Source organism: Centruroides vittatus, unplaced genomic scaffold (assembly GCF_030686945.1).
Source record: "Centruroides vittatus isolate TY-2023 unplaced genomic scaffold, ASM3068694v2 contig_329, whole genome shotgun sequence".
In the NCBI taxonomy this organism is placed as follows: Eukaryota; Metazoa; Arthropoda; class Arachnida; order Scorpiones; family Buthidae; genus Centruroides; species Centruroides vittatus.
Window position 1 is genome coordinate 4,453,116 of NW_027122113.1, and position 22,621 is coordinate 4,475,736.

General features: G+C 35.6%; 3 protein-coding genes across 5 annotated transcripts; 2 read left to right on the forward strand and 1 right to left on the reverse strand.

Annotated features, from left to right (window-relative positions):
- The first annotated feature begins 50 nt into the window (after window positions 1–50).
- LOC136973820 (glycoprotein 3-alpha-L-fucosyltransferase A-like) lies at window positions 51–3,156 on the forward strand. 2 transcript variants are annotated; one of them, XM_067268598.1, is made up of 2 exons: window positions 51–1,246; window positions 1,872–3,156. In XM_067268598.1, exon 2 carries the CDS (start codon window positions 1,888–1,890, stop codon window positions 3,040–3,042), a length of 1,155 nt encoding a protein of 384 aa, XP_067124699.1. In that variant the 5' UTR covers window positions 51–1,246; window positions 1,872–1,887; the 3' UTR covers window positions 3,043–3,156. The 2 variants fall into 2 exon arrangements, with proteins under 2 accessions (XP_067124699.1, XP_067124700.1); XM_067268599.1 differs by lacking the exon at window positions 51–1,246 and adding an exon at window positions 1,525–1,704.
- A 122-nt stretch (window positions 3,157–3,278) lies between these two features.
- LOC136973821 (kielin/chordin-like protein) lies at window positions 3,279–6,635 on the forward strand. Its single transcript, XM_067268600.1, has 5 exons — window positions 3,279–4,120; window positions 4,438–4,557; window positions 4,638–4,841; window positions 4,994–5,080; window positions 5,911–6,635. Exons 2-5 carry the CDS (start codon window positions 4,509–4,511, stop codon window positions 6,120–6,122), a joined length of 552 nt encoding a protein of 183 aa, XP_067124701.1. The 5' UTR covers window positions 3,279–4,120; window positions 4,438–4,508; the 3' UTR covers window positions 6,123–6,635.
- LOC136973822 (cyclin-dependent kinase inhibitor 1-like) lies at window positions 5,583–11,249 on the reverse strand. 2 transcript variants are annotated; one of them, XR_010880556.1, is made up of 4 exons: window positions 10,774–11,249; window positions 9,413–9,507; window positions 9,177–9,323; window positions 5,583–6,096 (listed from the first exon to the last, which is right to left on the reverse strand). XR_010880556.1 is itself a non-coding variant. In XM_067268601.1 (3 exons), the coding sequence occupies exons 1-2, from the start codon at window positions 11,114–11,116 to the stop codon at window positions 9,422–9,424; spliced, it is 429 nt and encodes a 142-aa protein (XP_067124702.1). In that variant the 5' UTR covers window positions 11,117–11,249; the 3' UTR covers window positions 7,657–9,323; window positions 9,413–9,421. The 2 variants fall into 2 exon arrangements, 1 of the variants encoding a protein (XP_067124702.1); XM_067268601.1 differs by lacking the exon at window positions 5,583–6,096 and having other exon boundaries at window positions 7,657–9,323.
- Between the last annotated feature and the right edge of the window lie 11,372 nt (window positions 11,250–22,621).

Sequence of the window (22,621 nt, forward strand, 5' to 3'; positions counted from 1 at the left end):
AGATTTTTTTTTTAACTAAGATTTAAAAAAAAAATTATAAAGTTGAAATTTTATATAGATTTTATCATAAAATATTCTACTTCAAAATAAATTGTGTATCTTTAAATAATGTTTTAATTCAAGGAATAAATTTGTCAGATCACTGCTCTTTATTTTTGTTTTTTTTTTTAACATCTGTAAAATGGTTACATGAATTCTGTTTCTCAGCCTTTGAAGCAATAAAAATTACTTTTAAAAAAGCAGTTTCAAACTGTAAAAAATACATGATTTTAAACACAAACACTGCAGCTCACATTAAAATAAAGAATTATAACATTTTATCCGAATTATGCTTTTAATTTTTTAGTATTTCTTTTGGTTTATAATACATTTAACATAAAACGGAAATATTTCCGAGGGATTGTGCCTTAATTGGTTATATTTTAAACATTAAAAGTTTCCTGGTTTTAGAAAAAGGTTAAAATAGCCGAACCAAAATAGCAAAGCGGAATGATTATTCTTTTTTTCCAACCAAAACGTCATTGTCCTGTGAACTTATAAAGGGTGTTTTTATTAATGTAACCTAAATTTTCCTTTAAAACTTAACTGGTCATAAAAGAAGTCAAAATTCTACCGGCACGATATATAAATTCGTTTAAAAAACCTCGTATAATTCGATAGTTAACCATAATTTGATAGATAAAAGAGATGCCCCGAAGCCAAATGAAAAACGTATTGTGTGTAAAGGCTTCTTTCCTGTTAATCACCATTTTTTTCCTCTCTCTCTCTCTCTCTCTCTCTCTCTTTCTTTCGGCTGCAAGATTAAGCTTTAACAAAAACCTTAATGAAGAACGGAACTAAAATGGACATGACGTTAAGTTTAATTGTCAATGATTCGTGATCATTCGACCCTGGGTCTAAGCAGTCATGTTTCTTGGAAAAATAAACGATTTACGATCGTGCAGTAAATGATTAAATATATATTTTTAAATGTATTTTTTCGAATTATTTTCTTAAAAATTCAAAGATTTATTTAAGAATATGTTATAATTTCATATTTAAACATAATTTTAAAAAAAACGCAATTAATATTTAATTAACGAAAGTCCGTCCGGCGCGCGAAAGGTTAATAAACGTGTGAACTATCGTTTGCGCAATTGAGTTGCGCATTGGGCAGTAATACACAGCGACGTCATCGGGCCTTCCGTTGTCTGATATCCATTCTTGTAATTTATGATGTCTGGTTGTGTTGCTGTTTAACGAACAGGTACGTGAAGTATTTTAAAATTAAAACTAAAAATATATATGTATATTATTAAATAACAATGTAGACAGAACTAGATCAATAAGACACGCCGGTTAAAGTTGCCCGGAATTGTTAGCAACGCCATATATATATCGATTTTCCCGTTATCTTTTCGCTGTTCTCGGTTCCTAGCCTAGCATTTAACCTGCAAGTAACACCAAAAAATTACTCCGATCACTTTACTTAAATTGCTAAGCGATGTTCCGATTTTTATCTGTTAGAGGCTTTTTGTTTTAATATTAGAAACGGAAACTATTACCCCGTAACGTTACTTAATTGTAAATGAATTTTTTTAAAGTTATCGACAAGGTCGGGTCCACATATACGTGTTTTTATTAAGTCCTTTATGAGAGAACACTATAGCCTATTGTGCTCTCCCCTTTAATCCCGTATTGCATTTCTTCTTACACACCGTGTACGTAATGTTCTAGAAAAATAAATTTACGTAATAATTAAATATACATATCAATGAAATAACTGGTATTTAATACATATTTGAAGGACAGTTGTTTCCTGTGTTTTATTTTAATAGAGTAAATTCTTTCTGTACCCTATAATAATTTTGTTTGTGTTATTTTCGTTTTAGGTGAAAAAATGGCGAAATGATGAAAGTTGCTACCTTTAGAAGCAAGTTCTATTTTAGATATTTGGTCGTTTTTTTAACCATCGGTTCTATTTTATATCTGCTATTATATTCGTCAGAAAAGGTAGATGTTCCTTTCCATTCTTCAGAAGAAACTGTGAATAAAAATTATACTATTTTGATATGGGAACACGGAAAGAGGATGCTGAGGAGATTTTTCTATTCTTACGGGAAGACTGAGCTCGATCCTTTCTTAAATTGCTCTGTGAGAAACTGTGAATTGACAATTCATCACGAAGACTTGAGCAGGAGTGATGCTGTTATGTTTCACTTGCATCAAACAAAAGGACCCCATACTTTACCTAAATTGCGATTACCTAATCAAATATGGATTTTTTTTACGGACGAATCTCCATTACACACCTTTCTTCTTACTCGAAAGTATTCGATGAAGGATTATAACGGGTATTTTAACTGGAGCATGACTTATCGTGAAGATTCGGATGTTCCTACTCCTTACGGGAGGACGATTAGGTTAACGGACGAAGAACGTCGAAACTTACCGCCGTTGCCAAATTTTTTCAAGCAGAACCACCGCATGGTGTCAATTTTGGGGAGTAATTGCGGAGGTAAAAATCGTAGGTGGCATTATGTCCGCGAATTAAAAAAATACTTGCAGGTAGATGTATACGGAGGCTGCGGAAATTTGAAGTGCCCTGGACATTTTACGAAAGATTGTGAACCGATGAAAAACTATAAATTTTATCTAGCATTCGAAAATTCAGACTGCAGGGAATACATCACGGAAAAACTCTGGTGGAATGCTTATCACAAGAATACTGTACCTGTGGTTATGGGTGCACCCAAAGAGGACTACGTGAAATTGTGCCCACCGAATTCTTTTCTGCACGTCGACGATTTTGCTTCTCCACTAGAATTGTCCAAAACTTTACTATATCTGTCTTCTAATGAAACTGCTTATAATAAATTATTTGAATGGAAAAAAGAATATCGCGTTTCAAACGAACACGGTTACTTAGGTTCTCCATCTTTGCATGTTTGTAGAATGTGCGAAGCTTTAAACAATCCTAAAAAAATTCCTAAAGTTTATAATAAACTAGAGGACTTTTGGAATCCTACAAAAGATTGCCGTCCACCAATTTGGCAAATTTGAAATGTGTATATTCGTTGCTACAGCTTCCCTCGAAAGGGTAGTCTACACCCGGTTTTGTAATGCAGTTATCTCTTTTTCGGTAACTATGTTTAATATTAAATTATCACGAAGTAATTTAGAATACTTTTTATATTAATATATTAAATTTTTAATCACGATCGCTTCACTTACAATTTAATTTCCATCTTTACTAACATAACAAGCAACTAATGAAAATATTATTTTATGATTTTAATTCTGAAAAATGTATATTAAATTTTGTGAATAGTTATATAACTTTTAATGAATAATTAAATAAACATAAAAAATTCTTTAAATTTTGTAATAATGAACAGTTCTAGGATTACTGTAACTGGAACTGATTTTAATTTATTAATATTTTCAAACTTTAAACTTTTGTATAGTCAATTGGAATTTCTTAGATGTTTTAATATTGTTGAATTCAGTTTTTTAGTGGGAAAGTCGTTAAAATACATAAAAAAGAAACAAATCTTTGTATTCTGAAGTTGTTCCAGGAAGTAAGGTTAAACTTTTACAAAAAAAAATAAGATTTTAAAAAAGTGTTCCTGCACGAAAGTCTGTTAGACTAAAGTATAATTTTTGTAACGAAAAAGCCTTTTTTTGAATTAAAATGAAGAAAAATTTTGGAGAAAAACTATAATTTTATCAATTAATGATAAGGGAATGATTAGGAAGACATTTCACACGTCATCAATAGAATTGGAAATGTCCTTTTGTTCATTTCTCGCTCGAATAGTCAAATAATGCGGAAGCGGAGTAAACGACAAAAGGAAGACGATGAGGTGACTTCATAAAACAAAGACCTCATGGGAAAAATGTCAATAAATTTCGAAAAGGTTCCTCAAGCTATAGTTTTAGCCGAGACCCTTTCGGTTGTGTGGGGTTGATGAATTTGAAAATTAAAGCAAACAAGAAAGTCTAAATACTAGTTTGTTGTTATAAAAGGCCATCTCGGAAGCGATGCAAACAAGTTTTTATGAGGGACTGAGTCACTCCCCCTTCTAATCTAGGTACTTCGGGACAAGAACTCTTCACAACGAAAACATCCGCCGAAAAGGTAAGATTTCCAAATCATCTCAGGTGTAAATACTTAGATCATGTCCACATTCTGTCGCAGCAAAAGACAAAATTTGGATCTTGTGCATTTTTTTTAAAGATGCACTTGCCAAGTTTTCGTAACTTTTGACTTTTCTGAAAATTTCTGTGAACATTTTATCTTTCTCCCGGATATAGGAATGAGGAAGAAGAGATGCCCCACTGACCGACAATGACCCGCTTATCATATCTATTAACCGTCATATTGACAATATTTATGTATGACACAATTCGTATTATCTTATTCTCATTCTAACTTCTTTAATTGCTTCGTTAAAGGTTGCAAATTTCCATCAGCTTCACCATACGTTTAGATCCGTTACTCTGTTAAACGTATTTTACTCTGCTAGATGGCAGCAACAGTCGTCTTATTACTCAGTTTCGTCGTATGCGTTCTAGGTAAGGTATTACCCATTTGTTTTTGGACGCTGGATCTTTTTCACAATGCAAATATTTTATAATTACATTATAACTTATAGGTAAAGGTCCAGAAAGTTCGTGCGCTTTAGAAGATCGAATTTATCGCCATGGAGAATCTGTAAAAACTCAATCACCTTGCGATAATTGCTTCTGTTTCAAGAGTTCCATCATTTGTTGGAGCACCGATTGCCCCACACATCCTGATAAAATTCAATGTAGGCCCGTTTATTTGAAAGGCGTGTGCTGTCCTATTTACGAATGTCGTGAGTACCGCATCTAGGTGTTTTATTATATGGCACTCATCTCTGCGTGAGGCCAACGTGACGCATGCAGCAGTCGGTGCCGTGTAATAACACTATTTTATTACTCAATTTAGAACATTTCGATCCTAGTCTGAAACAATTTCTTATTCTAGCGATATCTTCCATCGGAAAAAATTCCTCGTCTGAAGGTAAACCCGCAACTTCTGACCAAATTCGAGATTCTACTGATACACCCTCTTGTAAGTATTAAATACAGAAAAAAGGAAAATTATTTATAAAATCTTCTTCATTTTTCCTTTAATATTTTTTTTTTTTTTTTTTTTTTTTTTTGTATAAACTCATTTCGGTAATTGTCCGCTGATGAGATCGGCTGTGACGTATATGTATGTCGCTTCCCGCGTCTTGGTTTCGAGTGCAGATTATACACTTATAATTCATACGATATAAACTCGTTTTCACTAAAATTGTACATTTTAAAAATATTTAAAATATTTTTAGTGGAATTAATGAATAAATGGGTCATTAATATTGAGGAAGAATCGTATCTAATGATGCTAAATGATAATTATATTTTGGTTCGTTTTCAAGCGTTCAGATGGCGCTACCGAAGGAAAAAAACAATTCGTTCCTAAAATATTTATATAATTACTTAAATTATCCAATTTATTTTCTCATATTTATCTATTTGCGTTAATTTATTGTATTTAATAATGTAAACTTTATTAATCGAATGCCGCCATCTGCCGATGAAAATAACTTCTTTTCTTTTTCTTTTTTTTATTATATTTTTCTACTTCAGATATTTAACAAACAATTTTATAATAACTTATTTTCTTCATTCGCTTTCGACTACAATTCATGCATATTAAAGTCAATAATTCATCTAATAATATATTACTCTCGTCTTCTGCTGACTGTTAAGATTGCGCATGTTCCAAATGATTCTTCGAACATGCGCAATCTTAACAACAATCAAGATAATGTTAACGGAATTGACTGAGATAATTTTTTCTTATTCTCTTCTCGCCTAATCCATTAATTTTTTTTATTTCTTATTTCATTTTTTTAGACTGTTTAGTGGACGGAACAGTCTACAAAAAGGGCCAAGTGATTTCCTCGGCCACCGGTCCGTGCATTCTATGTCGCTGCGGTTCCAACGGTCAAATCTCGTGTCAGTCCCGTCCCTGCCCGTCCGAGATCAAATCCCCGGATGCCGGGACCCATTTGTCTTCCGACGTCATCAAAATCAAGGCAGCTAGACATAGAAGAAACATCTATTAATTTATATGTACTCATTAAAAATATATATTATCGTCTATTTTATTACCGAACGTAAGATAACACATAATAATAATAATAATATTAATAGTAAATCCAAATCGCATTGTGTATTTTCTTCGAGGTGAACAATGACCGCCGGAAACAATTACCGCTAATGACGTCATATTAATCGCACCTTCCCATAATCCTTTCGGAAGTAAAGGAAGTGGAATGAACGTGCAACTCCGGAAGTCGTCTGCGATGATAATGGAAAGGTGCATCCTCGCCAAACAGCAGTAAAGCCACGGTAATTAGTATATATTAAGATTTCCAATAGAGAACGGCATTGTTTCTCTGTTGTTCGCTTGTAATAAGCGACATTACGACTCTCATTGAGTAAGTTAATCTATATTTTAACAATGCTTGGCGTAACTGATTGAGCTTAAATTCTTTCTTGTCTCATTACTCGGAACAATAGAGGTACTGGAGGTTGACGATCCGAAGAAGATGCGTCCATTGGTCACGCGTACATATTTTTTTCTTTTTTTCTTATTTCCCGGGAGAATAGAAAGTTTTCTGTCGTACCGTACAAACGCACGTGTTGCGACGCGTTTTGTGGCATATCTAGTCCTGTCACATGATCGGGTTTCGATGCACCTGACGCGTGACGTAATACACTGAAATTGGAGTTCGTGCAGTTAAGCCGGAATTCGTTGTAGCCAGGAATAAATATTAAATTTGACTATTCGCGAAATGCGTTTAATTGTGTATGAGCGAAGAGTGAATAGACGCGACGCGCGTCTAGCCATCTTTAACGTACTGTAGGCGCTCGTGTTTTAACTTAACTGTCGACAGGATCTTGCATTTCCGTTAAAATGACATTTCGGGATAAATTTCCCATACTTTTCGATGGAAATTAAGCGGATTTAACAATAAGGATCGCGGTTTACTTGACACGTGCATTATATATAATTTATGCCACTAAATCTGTATCGTAAACATTTCCGCGTACTTTCTCTCTCTTTTTTTTTTTTTTTTTAAATCTCTTTAGAGATTTATCAGCGTTTCGATTCGAATTGCGATTGCGACTATAATATATATATATATATATAATATTTAAATAAATAAAGGCGTAGATAAAATGACGTTATTCGTAAATTATGCGGTGGTTGGAGATAAGATTATCGCGATTACTTTTATTATTTTTTAAGTATTAAATTTTAAAACATTTAAATCACGATTGCATGTGGATTCGTAACCGCAGCGGGGTCATTGTGGAGCAGGTTTTAATCGAACAAAACACAGCACAACAGAAGTGTAGCGTGGTAACGGGAAACAATGTTTTACATTGTCATCCGAGTGGTGAACCTGCGTGGTTTTCTATAGAACAGAAAAAAAGGGAAAGAGCTCACCCCCGCTCCCGAAGGTCATTTACCACTATAGGAGTCGTTAGATACTTTAATTTTGTTCCTTTTTTAACGGTTTTTTTGTGTTAAAAATGTTTACTTTGAGGTACACACGCGCTACAAAGGAGAAGAAAAAAAAATACTCCATAAAGATTTCATCACGTTAATTTTAGTATTGATCGGTATATTGTACACTTATAAATAATAAACATGTATATTTATCAATAAATATCCATTCTATGTTAAACACATGGTATAAGTCCGTTTGATACAAGTTACAAAGACAAGAATGCACCCAATAACATTATGATAATAGTCTACACATTACAATTATATAACAAATTTCTGATTTTTTTTCTCTTTTTCACCGGCACATAATCACGTGTTCTGTAGATGGAATGAATTTTCATAATAATAATAATAATTATAATTATATAATAATAATAATAATAAAATCGTACATAAAGTCATCATCAGTTCTTGTATATTCCTTTCCAGCATACATTCATCTCAATAAGAGATCCGGAAAGGAAAATTGGTAAATTAAAACGGGATACTGATCGAAAATAAATAGATTTACTTAATTATTTATGTATAATGTGGGGAAAAATCAGGTGACGAGGATGCTGAACTCGTTAAAGTGTTCAGTGATAAGGTAGAAAATGGGATTTCGCCAACAATACGTCCGGCCGAAACGAAGGCAAAACATTCTTGAACGTTATTTTATATATTTTAAAACCGGGAATGTTGTTTTTCGTTTGGCGTGCGAATTAAGTTGGTTCGTTGATGGCAAAACATTATTATTTATTTTTTTGTCCCGAACAATGTAAAAATATCATAACAATTACAGAAGTGTCATCATCTGGTTTTTTCCCACAGCACAGAATGAGTTTGTAAGAATTAATTGGAGTAGAGGTTGGCCTCCCGCTAAGGTGCCGAATTTAATTTTTCGAGAAGAAAAAAGGTCGGAATCATTGCGCATAAGTTGGGAAAAATTTTTAGGTGTTTGTGCGTTGAACTGTCAGTGGAGCAGAAATCCTGTGGAGCGGGCCTAGCGTGGAACTGTCTTACTTGACAGCGTCGTGCCGCCTACGAGTAAGGCACCGCTTTTGCTCACCTGCTCTGTTCACACACTCACGTGACTGCCCGATCTTCTCCCTATCCACCTTGCTATCTATTAAATAATTTAGTGTGGAAACGTGGAAATCCGCAGAAAGCAACAAAAGAAATTGTGCAACCTTGCAAACATCCTGTGAAAATAGCAGGAAGCCGACCCATTGGTTCAGAACCTTTTAAAAGGAAATAGGTGTGGGCTGGCCATCTCTATTAGGCCAAATTATGGGCAGCGTTACCTTTATCGAAAGGCTGCCAAAGGAGAAATGACTACGTATTCGACGGGATATACATTTAATAATAATTAAAAAGCGTTGAGATCATTGGACTAGTGGGGTCTAGATCGTCTGTCCAGAAGCTGCCTGGACTCGGATTTTGATTATTACCAAAGGGGGGACGCACGTGACTAGGGAGGGTTTGTTATGGGCCTTTAAGAGATCCTTGTTATCTCCGAAATATATATTCTCTTCTATTTACAAGCTCTATCCTAACCTGAAGTGACGCCCTGGGTGACGGGCTAAGTCGATAAATAAACATGAGATCGTAGTAAGCTGACCTTATTGAACATCTCGAAGATTAGAAAGCGGTTTCCTTTCTCGTTCTTCTTCTTTAAATAGCCATATTTACACTTTGTACACTTTTTTAAGCATTCGCTCTTCTTTTTTCTAATAAATATTGATAGGAGGGGAGACCAAGTCCTTTCCTAAGATACAAGAAATCAAAATAAGTAACAGGAAAAACAAAAACAATATTTTGCCAAGTAAAACAATGGCGGTTGTTTAGTTCATTTACCTGTTATTATTAAGAAGGAGCCGTTCTTCTTACTTTCAGCTTGGGCGAAGGGGGAAGGCTGAGTTTGGTGGAGGGTTTCCTTTTCCGCATATAATCTGCCAAGTAACGTACATCGATTAATAAAACAACAAAGAGAAAAATCGAGTGAAAGTTGAGATTTTGTAAACGGGGGGCCGACAACCGCATTCATAATAAAAGCAGACGATCGTTGGGGCGAAACGTATTTAATCAATCCTGTGACACTTTTTGGCACGGGCATGGTCTAACGAGCATGAAAATGAAACGCATTTGCATTATTCTCGGCCATATGTTGTGCTAAGACGTTGCCGGATCGACTGGCCACCTAGAGCAGTTTGCTCGGGGGCCGGCAGGTGGTACGCTAGGTCCCCGAAAGTTTCACCCGCCCCTTCCACTACCTGTTTGTCGTAGCTCGCACCTGGCTCCGCTTTGTATTCTTTCTCCAAGTACAATACTCCTGCAGGTCCCGAAATTTTTGTAGGATTTCTGCATTTTTACGATTACCGCGCTCATCCCGGCCCGACAAAGAAAAAAAAATATATATATATATATATATGTCGTGGGATCGATACGTATCGGTCTGTAGGACAGTAGGAAGAGGGTGGTAGCCTTACCCGTGAGCCGCCACCCCCCGAAACGGCAAGTGGACTGGCCCACTAACGGCCTTTTCCAGCCCGGAGGGATCGATCCCCCGACGACTCGATGCAGTCTTTATTACGCAGCTAAATAAATATGCATCTGGTGCCGCGCAAGCCCGCTAACTGTCGAGGGGGACTCGACGAGGTAGCAAAGTGCAGCGCCATTTTCTGCACGGCGCGCAACCTTGCACGGAGGGTGGTGGGTGGAGTGGGTTTATCTTTTTCCCCGTCCCAGACCGATTGCAAAATCGCGCACGCACCAGCGATTGGCATTTTTAAAAAGGGCGAAAGGGAGCGAAGAAATGAGTGCAGAGCACTTTTTAAAGCGGCTGTCGAGCTTGGAAATAAAATGCACGGGAGAAAAAAATCGTCAACTGGGCCAAGGACGCCGGCGGTAATCGCGCGCAAACTGGTGCACCCACTCTTCGACACATATGTCACAGGTAATAGTCGTCTCCGTCTCTGGCGCAGCGCTGTTTGAAACGCATCCCGGGCCTTGCAGTCACGTCACAGCTGTTACCTGGATGCGGCCCGACGCGACGCGTTGCGAGCATCCTCCCGAGCGACGAACGAGCGGCCGGGGTGCAGCCACGTTATTTAAAAAGCGACCGTGTAGTGGCGGTTGGGCCGCGACGCCATCACGCTAATACCCGGATGTCAAGCCATGGCTGTAAACACCGCGTCGCTTATAACATCATCACCTACCTGTTATTTTCGCCTGGTTTTGGTCGCCGGACGTCTGTTTACGACTAGAGACGTCACTAAGCGGCGTTGGCGCCACGCTAGTGACGCGTAACGTCACTTGTACGTTTTCGGAATCCACTCTACTCCACTGGTAACGACCTTGAAGAGGTCTTTCCTTCTTAAAGTCGAAATTCCATCGATGCTGCTGTTCTCTGTCGATTTTGGCCAGTTCTTGATCTAGGATGCTTCTGGTTTTATCGTGATCGACCGGGCCGAACAGCACACGTCGCACGCTTCGTCTTCCCGATAGCTCCGTTACCCTGCTCAGTTCCATCCCAATGGGACCCGCTACCTCCGTGCTCATGCTTTAAACTCCCGCTTTGGACACGTTAAACTAGCAACACCTTCGCGTCTGTGTCGACTTTTCGATCTGCGTCGAAGTCGTAACATGGACTCGCTTCACCAGGCTGACGTTATTTTTATCTACCAATGGCGTTCCTCCCGACGCAGCGTCGGGTCATAGGGCGACGCGCAGCCAATCCACTTCCAGCACGGGCGCCTCCTATTGGACGATCTCCTAAGCGTCGTCTATGATGTGATATACAATATTTTAAATGTCCCTGGAAGGATCCGATTTTTGAAAAACGTCACGAAAAAACCGTTGCCAACGACTAATTATAAATTAAACTTTCCGTCTGCCGAAATTCCATCTCGGTGGCTCCTCCCTTGACGTCCCAATGCTGCTGTTAGTCGGGGGCCCCCTAAACGTTTTCTGGGAGGAGCCGACGTGACGTACCGGCTCCCCCACCCCGACTGGCACGCGCCATATGGCACGAGCCGAGAGGGGCCTCGCTCGTGCTATCTACCCAGTCTCTCTCTGCAGAAACTGCAGCTTTCTTTGTCTGCCGCTAGCATCCGTTTTCTCTTCGGAATTACAGAAATGCTCGTTGGTAGACGGTACGCTTATACCGTCCACTTCCATAGGGACAGGTGTAACCATGTGTACGCGTAGCTCGTAAACTAAATACACCCTCTACTGTTGCACTACTCACTTTCCTAGAAGACGGGCATCGTTTATTCGCCTCTCTATCCAAAATCGATCGGCGAGATTGCAGAATACGTCACAGTCTGGCGATTTTCTCTCTCTGTGTGTGTGAGCAATTTTCCAATAATGCAATTTAATTATCGCTTGCTCGTAAGATAAATGAATCGGTTTATGAAAATAATATGTTCCTACATTTCTCCTAAACGAGTTCGAACCCCATCCAATCGAATTAACTACGTTTAATTCTACTCGTCGAACGTTGGACATATTTTTGTTTTCCTTTCAGTTATATTTGTTATCTGAGTAGCCTATTTTCCCGGGAAACACGTATTTTTCTTAGAAGCATTGTTTATTCCAGATATCCTCTTTTAGATTACATATTTTTATTTTTTTTCTACCGTTTATCTACCTTTTTATCTATTTGCTTATCACTTTTTCCATTTTTTTTTCCTCGGGACATCATCATCTTACCCTCCGGTGTCATCTTCGTCATTATCCTTTGTCGTCTCCTTCTGAGCATAGCTTTGCCTTCACGTCAAAATGTATTTCTATTTTTCCCATTTCCTTCTAACTTTTAGCCCATTGCATATAACTTATAATAAGTAGGCCTACACCAGTGATTCTTAATTATAACAATTGCGAAATTTAACACTTTATTGCTAACATTTTGTTCGAATAAAAAGCATATTGGGCATATGCTTTACGAGTTTCGGAAAGGATATAACACCGTACAAACAGTAAATAATATTCGTAATGGGCATGAAATAGCCCGGCACTTTCATAATTTTGCCGAGTACCGAAACAAGTTGGCGGAACACCGGTTAAGAACCACTGGCCTACACTATAAGGACATAAGCAAGAAAATTGATCGACTGATCGAGGGCTTTCCCGCAATATTTTCTAGATTTATGGCGAAAATTTCGAAGTAAAAATAATATAAATGTGCCCATTACTAAGAGAAAGTCGGATACTAAATTTAGTAGCGTGGTCCCTCTTCTACATCTTTCTAGCATCCCCAGTAAGAGACGTGACGACAGCCACACGCGGATAGAATGTTCCAACCAACTGAAGCTTTTTGTCCTTTGCATAAAACTTTTAAGAAAACTCGAGTATTTATTCTTTCTTCTTTCTTTAATGCAGACAAAAGCCGCTTGTTTTAAAAGTAGGCCTATAACTAGAAAGTGACATATAAGGGCCATACAGGAAATGACATACGAAGAATCAATCTGCGTAGGTGGAATCTTGCCAATATCTAATTTTGTTAGCATCGTTATTAGAGGTTTTCGTAGACATATGTGGCAGGAAAGCTCTCCTCGATTGGTTACAGTAAAGTAAGATGTAAAAATATCTTTACTTTTAATTAGGGCCTCTGAGTTTTAAATGAAAGTCGTAGTGTTTTTCTAATTGTTTCTTAATTAGTGGGGCTTTTAGTAGGTGTAATATCTTAGCCAGGTTTATAGCAATTAGAATTATCCAATTTAAACTAATGTAGGCCTAAAATTCTTCACTTGAACGGCACAGAAATATGTGTTTGAGTGAAGTAAAAGAAGATACATAAAGAATGTGTTCTTGTCGAACGTATAAAATATTGGCCTACCCCCAATAGACGAAACAAAAACAAGGTTGAGAGTAATCAGATATTTAAGTTTACATTTTATCGACTTTAGTGATGCAGCTGCAAATAATTCTAAAACAAGCGGAAGAGTTATAAATAAAAAAAATAAATAAATAAAATGACACTATCAATTCAATAGTTTGCACAGAATAAAACTGAATGTGTTTAATAATTCAGTTGAAAGACTGTGACAGACAATATCAGTTTTATGGGAAAATGGGCAGATGATCTTTCAAAATTTATTTATTTTGTGTTAAACGTTGAGTAGATAATTTGTTCATTTTAAATTTTCAATTTATTTCTTTATTTTCAGTATCTTCGACGTTATAAAAGAAAAATAAACAGGGAATGAGTCGTTTTAGAAACAGCTTTCTACATCTGTGAAAAGCAGACTGCATTACTGTTAATCTGTTCGAGAAAAATGTAACTTAACTCTACGAATATAGGCCTAGATCATATAGTGACTTTAAAGCAGATGATAATATATCCCTCCTCAAACAGGGAATATTGTTCTTTAATATCTCTTGTATAGAAATATCATCTGCCCTCTTGTACAAAGGCAGATGATAAAATATAGGCCTACTTTTATAAGTTAGGCAATATTCCCTGTTATACAGGACACAAATGTTGAGTCCTGTTACTAAAAAATGGGTTTTATGGGTATAAACCATTGATGTGAGCGTCAATATTGATCGATAGTGTTTATTATTTTATTTATACACCACAGAAAATGTATAATTCTTAAGTGTGGTTTCAGGTGACAAATAGCTTGCACTAGTACTTCCATCCGGGAACAGCTTGACATATCGGAAATTGGGCGAGTCGCGGTGGGCTGAGAGACTAATGGGCCGGTACACGGGCCTTGCGGGTCGGTTGCTTGGTCACGTTTTTATATTTACCGACAGTTTGTGGGCCGCTTTGGAGAGAAATTGCCATTCAATATTTTCCCTTAATTTAATTTTAATTTACAAAAACAGAAAATGAGACAATTATTCTTAGGCCTTAGCCTAGAAAGAATAATTACTCAATTCGGTTATTTTGTTAAATCTATTTTAAAACAGAATATCAATATATGCTTCAACCATATGGAAACAGGCCTATTTTACGCTTAAGCAAACAAGACAAGTCTTGGGACCTATAATTATTTGAGGCCTACGATAGAAGCCAATGTATTACATGATATTACACTAATATACACAGAGAATTATCATTAAAAATTAAAATTTATTTGATTATTCCATTAGATTTCAATCAGACTAAACCTAGAAATATAAGATAATTGAGTATAAACGCATATTCATGTTTAACCCTTTGTTCTCAAGAAATTTTGATAAGTTAGATGCTGAAATATCTTGTTTTCACATTAATACACAAGTTACAGAGAGAAATCTTTGATCACCTCTGTCTTAGTCCTGTGTTTATATGAGGCATATTTCTATCCATTTCTTTGAATATATAACATTGTCAAATCAGTTAATATCACTGTAGAATGTAATATATATATATATATCTTTATATAAATAAATAACACATCACTATTTAGGAGGCCTCGAAATAATTTTTATCTAGCAGCCGAATGAACATAAAGTAGACGGTAATGGGACCATACAGGTTGGCCTATTTCTTACTGTGATATATAACCAAATATTCAACACAATATCTCAATATAACCTATCTTTCTTTTCCATTTGGGTAAAGATTAAAAAATGAGTGCAATACTAAGATATCTTAGTCAGAAGATAGGCCCTACTCAACTATTACATTAAGAAGTAATGATGCTTTACAAGCTTTTCAACGATAAAGCAAGCTACAAAACCTTAATTTATTCTATATTATAAGTAAAATGTTTGAAAATAAAGCGATTTTCGGGTAGATGTACGGTATTTTAATGAGAGTTATAACAAAAAAATAATAAAATTATTATTTTTTGAAGGCCTATGAGTAATTTATGTTACTAAAAGTGAAGCTTTAGTAAAAAGAAGTTTGAAAGGCCACCATTTATTTTTGGTTCATTCACAGATGGATGAAGTTTGCACGAATTTAAACGATAATAACAGCTTATAAATAGAACTAAATTGAGTGAAAATCTAAACTTAAACTGGAAATTTTAACGTTAATTCTGAAAATTATTGTTTACAATCGAAATTTTTGATTGTGTTGTTAGCGAAACGAAGCAATGAAGCTTAAATAATGGTAGGCCTACATTAGTTATTTAATTAAACTGAAACAATGACGATCGATATGGAACAGTCCCTACACAAGAAGGAGTATGATTAGAATATGGAAGCGAATGAACGGTACCACTTTGTTACTTTTCTTTGTAATTTTATCAAAATATTAAGCAAATAAAAGACGTTACAGATACAGGGCCTTTGTTTGCTTTTCCATCAACACATTATCTGGACCGTCAAATTGTAGCCAAGAAAGGATATGGTTTGTGGTTACCCTGTTGGCAGATGGCTCGTCGCCTGTCGATTTTAACACGAAAATGCTCTTGTCATCAACGTATGGCTCCGACTGGCTCGACTCGGCGTCGATGATCGAAAGCGATTGGCAAAAAAACACCTGCTCCATGCTTACCCCCAAAGCCAATTAACGGCGGATTTAAATCCCTTCTGCTCCCCTCTGGCTATTACGGTACGTCACGACCCAGGCAGCATTTGGTAAGCACCCAAACGCCAGGGAAGAAGTGGAATTTTGTAAGGTTTTGGGATATCCTGTCTGCGCTGACACGACAGGAAGGGCAGGTTGGTCGCTTTTACGGTTTCTTACTTGGCGCAGGAAATGGCTCACTACGCTTCACACTTGACAAACTGTTTAAAGCCCTCGTCTGGGAAACTTTCTTCTTGCTTATTAATTGTATCTCGGAAACACTCGTTATCTCACATTAAGAAGCAAACGAGAAGCAAGATGGAATCTACCCTGTTGTCCAACCAACGCAATTATAAAAGTCTCGGCAGGTATCTCACCGGGGTCTTCGTGATTTCGATTCGAAACTGGATCGCTCTCGTAAGATAAGGCCCACGTAACACACCGGGAAACCATTCTTAACCTCTATGACCCCGCGAGACGGACAGGTTAAAGGCCTTATAATATCCACGTCCCCTATTACGAGACCGTATTTTAGCCTAACGACCGTGTCTTTATATATCTGTTTATTATAAAAATCATTTAGGAAAGATGTAAATAGCCTGAATATTATGGTCGTAACAGAGAGATAAAGACGGTTAGAAAATTTAAAAGAAAACTACAAAGCCCTAATTTTCCACCATAGTTTTGCTAACCGAAAGCAACAAAACGGTGGAATTGTTTTATAACTCCAATAAAAATGATGCCAAAGACAGGCGAATTGCTTTCATATTTTAAGACGGTTGTAACTATCAAAGAGTGTTCACAAATTTCATCACTAATTAGGGACGTTCTGCTCTGTTACTTTACAAAATTAGAGGAAAAGAAAGGATTTAGATTGTGAATGAGAAGGGGGTTTGTGTTTTTTTTAGTAACTTTCTACTCTTTTATTAAGCAAAACTATAATTTTAAGGCCTTAAATTTTTTTAAATATTCTTTTGTAGGGGAAAAAAACACAGATAAATCTTCTCTTTGTTTCCGTTGTTTAATAAACATTAGAACAGTATGAGTGAAGTCGTGATAGGGGAACAACCGTAACTTCCTTTACAGAAGAGTAGACAACAGCTGTTTCGAGAACGGAGCCGTAACCTACCTTTAACTTTTTCTTCCTGGATAGTGATCCTTAATTATAAATACAGTACGTAATTGGTCTACTTTTGTTAGAGGTTATCTCGAAAATCCTGGCAGTTCCGGTCTAGAAAAGTACCGAAAAGTTAGCTTTTATTTAGACAAAACGGCGTATAAAAAATCTATAAAATTTCGTTGGTAAATTACAGATATTTTTGTCTGTTAAATTCTAGAAAAGAATTAATAATAATCGTGCAGACGTCTCGGGAAAACGATTAGAAGTGATGCAATGACTTAAATGCCATATATAATTGCGGAGGTGACCATAATCGACCGTCTAGGATTAAATTATAGGATTTTCTCGTCTGCATTCGAAAGTGAAAGCCTCTCGAACGGAACCGATCTGCAAATTTAACAGTATGAGGCCCCTTGGAATTTTTCAGGCTATCCTAATAGAACGTCTCCGATTATAATTACCTGGAAGCACGCCAAAATGGACAAAATCACGTGACTGTGCCTTTCGTGACATCGGTACCGAGTCACGTAATTATTGATGGATTAGCGTCACTAGACTCGTGATTTTAATGAAGCGAGGCCATCTATCTCTCTAAGATATGTCCACGGACAGAGTCATAGTAAGTTTATGTCTGCACAGATATATTTATTTCCAAGCTTTTAAAAAAAGTAAATTATGTAATTAATAATTTCGTAGATCTAAATGACTTTATACTCGAGATTAATACCGGATTAAGTTGGGTCTGACGTATATTCTGTACCAGCCCTCGTTTTTAAGCCACATTTATCGGTTATTTTACAAGAAAACCATTAATTGAAGGCCTGGAATAAGTTAAAGTAGGCCCTTTTTACATTAATAAATAGACCAGTTTGTTAAAATGACAGGATATATTCCTTTTCTCTTGTCGAATATCCTAAACCAGAATAAATATTCATTAGCTTGGTGAATATTTTTCTTCCTATCTCGTCTACTCGATTGATATCTTTTAATATATCAGCGTTAAGGATATTCGGTTTCGGCTGATGAATATCTCACTGTAAAATTAGCCTTCATATATGAATATCCAGATATTTAATAGGTTAAGAAATCCATTGTCTGTCCAATTTACAATATTCGATTTCGATTTGACGAATATTTTACACCGTAACGATAAAAATTGCTAAATTTTCGGGCGCTTAATATCCCACGTTGGAATTTTAACTAGCGAAGAAGATTGTAATATATAAATAATTAAATATCTTATGTCCGGATATTCGGCTTTCTGCCTCGATGGATGCCCTATTATATAACAGAATGTACTAAGAGATTCGGTTTCTTATAATATTAGATATTGGCTCCTTTGTATTAGTCTAATGTATTAAAATATATGCCATTCAACCAGAGAATATTCAGGAATATTCGGGAATTTGTTTTTTTGTCGTTCGGCTTGTCAGAAACTAAATATTTTGTCGTTCTACTCCAAGGATTTTTACATAGCTTACGTCATTGCAGGCGACAGGAGAGAAATTTATCCGTAGAATTTGATTTAAAATATTATAGATTAAATTAAAAGGAGGAGAAAAGGTAAAGTGGGCAAGTAAATTCGTTTCGTGAATAGAAATAATTTTTTTCTTCTTTTATTTTCTTAGAATTCTCCATAATTAATGAGCCGAAACGAGAAAACTTGAATTTACTTTTTCTCGTTTAATGTCCATTAATTATAAATTTCGACTCGACTAAATTAAATATAATTTTTTTTATTAATAAATTCAGAGTTAAATTATGTAAATGACTAGAATTTTGATAGTAAATCGTATGACACGGGCTTGTGCTTATTTTTAATCGTACGGTTGAACAAAGAACAATAATATATAAATTAATTTAGCTTATTATAACTTAATATTATGAATTATAATTAATTGTAAGAATGGAAAAATAAAGTTAAATAATTTGTTTTATAATATTTACCCGCTATTTATTTGGTAAAAACACGTCAGTTGTGTTAATTAGTAGCGAACAATAGGCCTATTTTTTATTTAAATTTCTGTTCAATTAGTTTGATTTTGTCGTTCGTTCTTATCTTTTACGATTTTGACAGATGTATGTAATTAAAAAATATTTTAAAAGGATAGATAAGTTAAAATGACGAGGAATGAGAATTCAATTGGAATGAGTAACGGCAGTTATTATTACAATCGAGTCTCCGATAAAGGCCACTTCTAAACAGCGGCCGTGTCTTATCGAGTATTATTGAATTGTTTTTTGAATAAAATAACCTCTAAACAGCGGCCATTTTTCATGAATTTCTTCTTTCTTTGAACAAAATAACCTCCAATCAACGGTCATCTCCGAAAAACATTCATTTCTGCCTTCTCTTCATTGGCCATTGTTCAGAGGTTTCACTGTATTATTTCCTCAGATTTGACGAAGAAACCATTAGACAAAAATTGTAAAAATTCTTCATTGATATATTGATTCATTGAATAATATTGATTATAAAATTGCCTTTATATTTCATTTAAAAACCGAATAGATCCAGTCTCGTGTCTGGAGTTTACGAAGCTAATTCCTCCGCTGACATATTTTGACAAGTGTAATATCATTTCTGTCCATTTAGGTCAATATAAAATCCACCGAATAGCGTAATAAACATTAGGCTACTATGTTAGTTTATACACCTTAGGCTATTAGTAGGTCTGTAGGAATCCACACTCTTCTTCAATATATTATAATGTGTCTGCTGAAGTAAGAATAACACCGTTCTGTAGTACTGTATAATTATCCAGATATTTGAATTATGTGTAAATTTATTTCGTTTTTTTTTTTTTTCTAGAAAACCGCCAAATTTGGTGTAAAGTCACCGTCATCCTATAGACGCTAACACGGCATCAATTAACTTACCTAGACCTACTGAGGAATTGTTTGGTCGAGAATTTTTTTTTTTTTTCTTCTTCTTCTCTCTTCCCTCTGTGGCAGGCGGGAGGTGTGTTGAGAGGGAGCCTTTCGCATTCTTCTTTCTGTACAAAATTGTGTCGTTGTGACCCAAGCCGCATTCCTATAAAGTGAAGTCATTTGACGTCACTTTTAAAAGTGTCCAACTCGCGCTACTATCCACGTGAGTTAAGTTGGATAATTTTGCGATTTTAAGAAGAAAAAAAAACAGAAAAAATCATTTAAATGATTAAAAAATTGTAATTTTTAATTAATTAATTCGCTTCGAAATTAACGAAAATTGAAAATTCGATTGACGCTCCTTCTTCTATCGGCATTTTTATGCTGTACTTTTAGACTTTTTTTTCTGTAGTAAATGGTTTTATTTTACGTCTAATGAGTAATTTTTATAGCTATTTATAGCCATTACCTACAATCGAATGAGATAATGAGGCAAATTTCGGTAGAGTTCACGCGAAAACGAGCGATGGAGTGAAAGAGACGTAACGCCAGACAAAAACAAGTGAATGACCTTTATCGCCATCGATCTTCGATCACTATCGCTCTTTCGATATCAATAAAGTCATTTATGAATCATCAACCGGGAACGCAACGGAAATATTTTGATTGCTTCTATTTTTTCGCCTTGTTTACGAAATTTTTAAAAATAATTCACCAATGATAGATAAAAATCGTCACGTCCTTGATAGCCACTTAATAATATTTAAACTCCGCCCGAACTCTGACGATGCACAAAAGGCGAAAATACCATTAAGCTCCGCCCAAATGCTACATCCTAACTCGAAGCCCCTCAATTAGTTTTGAAAGGAGGTCGAGCAAAACGAACTCCGAACCAAACTTGATTCAAACACTCCCCCCCACAAGACTTAGATTTATGTTATTTTTTGCAAAACTCCTATTCAATTTAATTTTACTTTTCCTTTATGGAATATGAGGAATATTTTCCATCATTTTCGCCCAATAAGATTCACTTTTTGTAATTTCTTCCTCTGTTTATCCTCCAATTAATCCCGTTCTTTCACGAACATAAAGGTAATTTTCTACGTTTAATTCAAATTTTTCTAATTCCACGGGCATTTGTCATTTTATATTGTCAGCAATTAATAAGAGGATTACCTAACGTTACAAAAATGGATGAACGACCTGCAATACCCCTGAAAATTAATTTGTTTATTCATCATCGTCGCCATATTTCTAAGAATAAATATCCCTCACGGTAATTTACAACCCGCAGAACGTTTTGTATGTAGAAATTTCTTCGTGGGAAGGCTTCAGAAAATCCTTAAACAGTATCGCAATACACCGATTTCGCTACATTCTGGATGAATGCCCGAAACGTAGGGGTGCTTCTACGGGCCGTTTTTAAAACTGATAATTCTACGTTAGACCCGCGTAGGAGTCGCATACAAGTAGGAATATTTTGGAGTCTTCGACATGTCTAAAAATTCGAAAAAATAAATTTACGACATCGTTCCAAATGCCTTAAAGGCTCATAACCCGAGTTAATTTGTTTTTCGTCTCCGATAAAACTCGAGTAGGTGGGTTAACTCTAACGTTCCAAATTTGGTTTTCCCAAGTCAAATGCTCTATGTTTACTCTCTGAAAGGTTGGTAAATTATAATATAAATTCCGAGAGAAATTCTTTCTTAAAAATTAAAATAAATAAATAAATAAAATTTTAGCAGGCTTTAGATGGCGAGGAGGACTTTCCTGTTTTCGTTTGCTTCGGTGCGTTGTAAGCGTATGTTAGATCAACGACGAGACAAAAATAGCAAAAAATTAGTAGAATAACAGACCCTATAATAAATTAGTGCGAATACATTTTGAAAGTAAAAGTCACAAAAATAGATATTCCTAATTTAAATCAGGGATGGGGAACCTCCGGTCGAGATCACTTTTTATTTCGTCTGCGTAAACATCCTGGTTTAATAAACACAAGACTTAAATCTATTGTTGGACTCGAACAAGGGCTAAAGCACGATTAGGTCTATCTTTTAAAAATTAAATTTAAAAATGAAAAACTTGTAAAATTCTGCGATCTAATCGACCAAGTTGTATTCTCCCAGTGGCAATTTTGTATCCGCGATAAGTCGGGAAAAACCCTTACTTTACCTTAGATAAAAATTTAAATTTTATCACAACTGTAAGATTGATAAACTTGGAGTTATTTTGAATAAAACTGGAAGCTTCTTTAAAAAAATAATAATAATAAAAATAAAGACAAAGAAAGCAAAGTTCGTTATGAATCAGATCACAGGTGATTCATGCCTTATCTATAATTTAATAGAAAAACTTTTATATACAGAAAAATTGCATAATGTATTAATAGTGACTTTTTTTTTTAAATTTGTGTTTAATATCTAAAGAGAAAGACTCGTTCGGGTGACATTAGCGTGCAACGCACGTAGTAGGCCTAGATGAAAGATTTACAATGGGACCTGCAAAAGTCCCTGGAATAATTTAACTAGGAATTTCCCCACCTCGCAAAATCTACAATTAAATGATTCTTAAGATAGCATAATATATAAATATGTATGTATTTATATAATTCCGCTTTTCAAAAAAT

Coding starts and splice junctions, on each gene's coding strand:
- LOC136973820 (XM_067268598.1), top strand. CDS start 1,888: ATGATGAAAGTTGCTACCTTTAGAAGCAAGTTCTATTTTAGATATTTG.
- LOC136973821 (XM_067268600.1), top strand. CDS start 4,509: ATGGCAGCAACAGTCGTCTTATTACTCAGTTTCGTCGTATGCGTTCTA. Junction 4,842..4,993: donor CTGTCCTATTTACGAATGTC/GTGAGTACCGCA, acceptor TTCTTATTCTAG/CGATATCTTCCATCGGAAAA. Junction 5,081..5,910: donor TTCTACTGATACACCCTCTT/GTAAGTATTAAA, acceptor TCATTTTTTTAG/ACTGTTTAGTGGACGGAACA.
- LOC136973822 (XM_067268601.1), bottom strand. CDS start 11,116: ATGAGCACGGAGGTAGCGGGTCCCATTGGGATGGAACTGAGCAGGGTA. Junction 9,508..10,773: donor AAACCAGGCGAAAATAACAG/GTAGGTGATGAT, acceptor GTTACTTGGCAG/ATTATATGCGGAAAAGGAAA.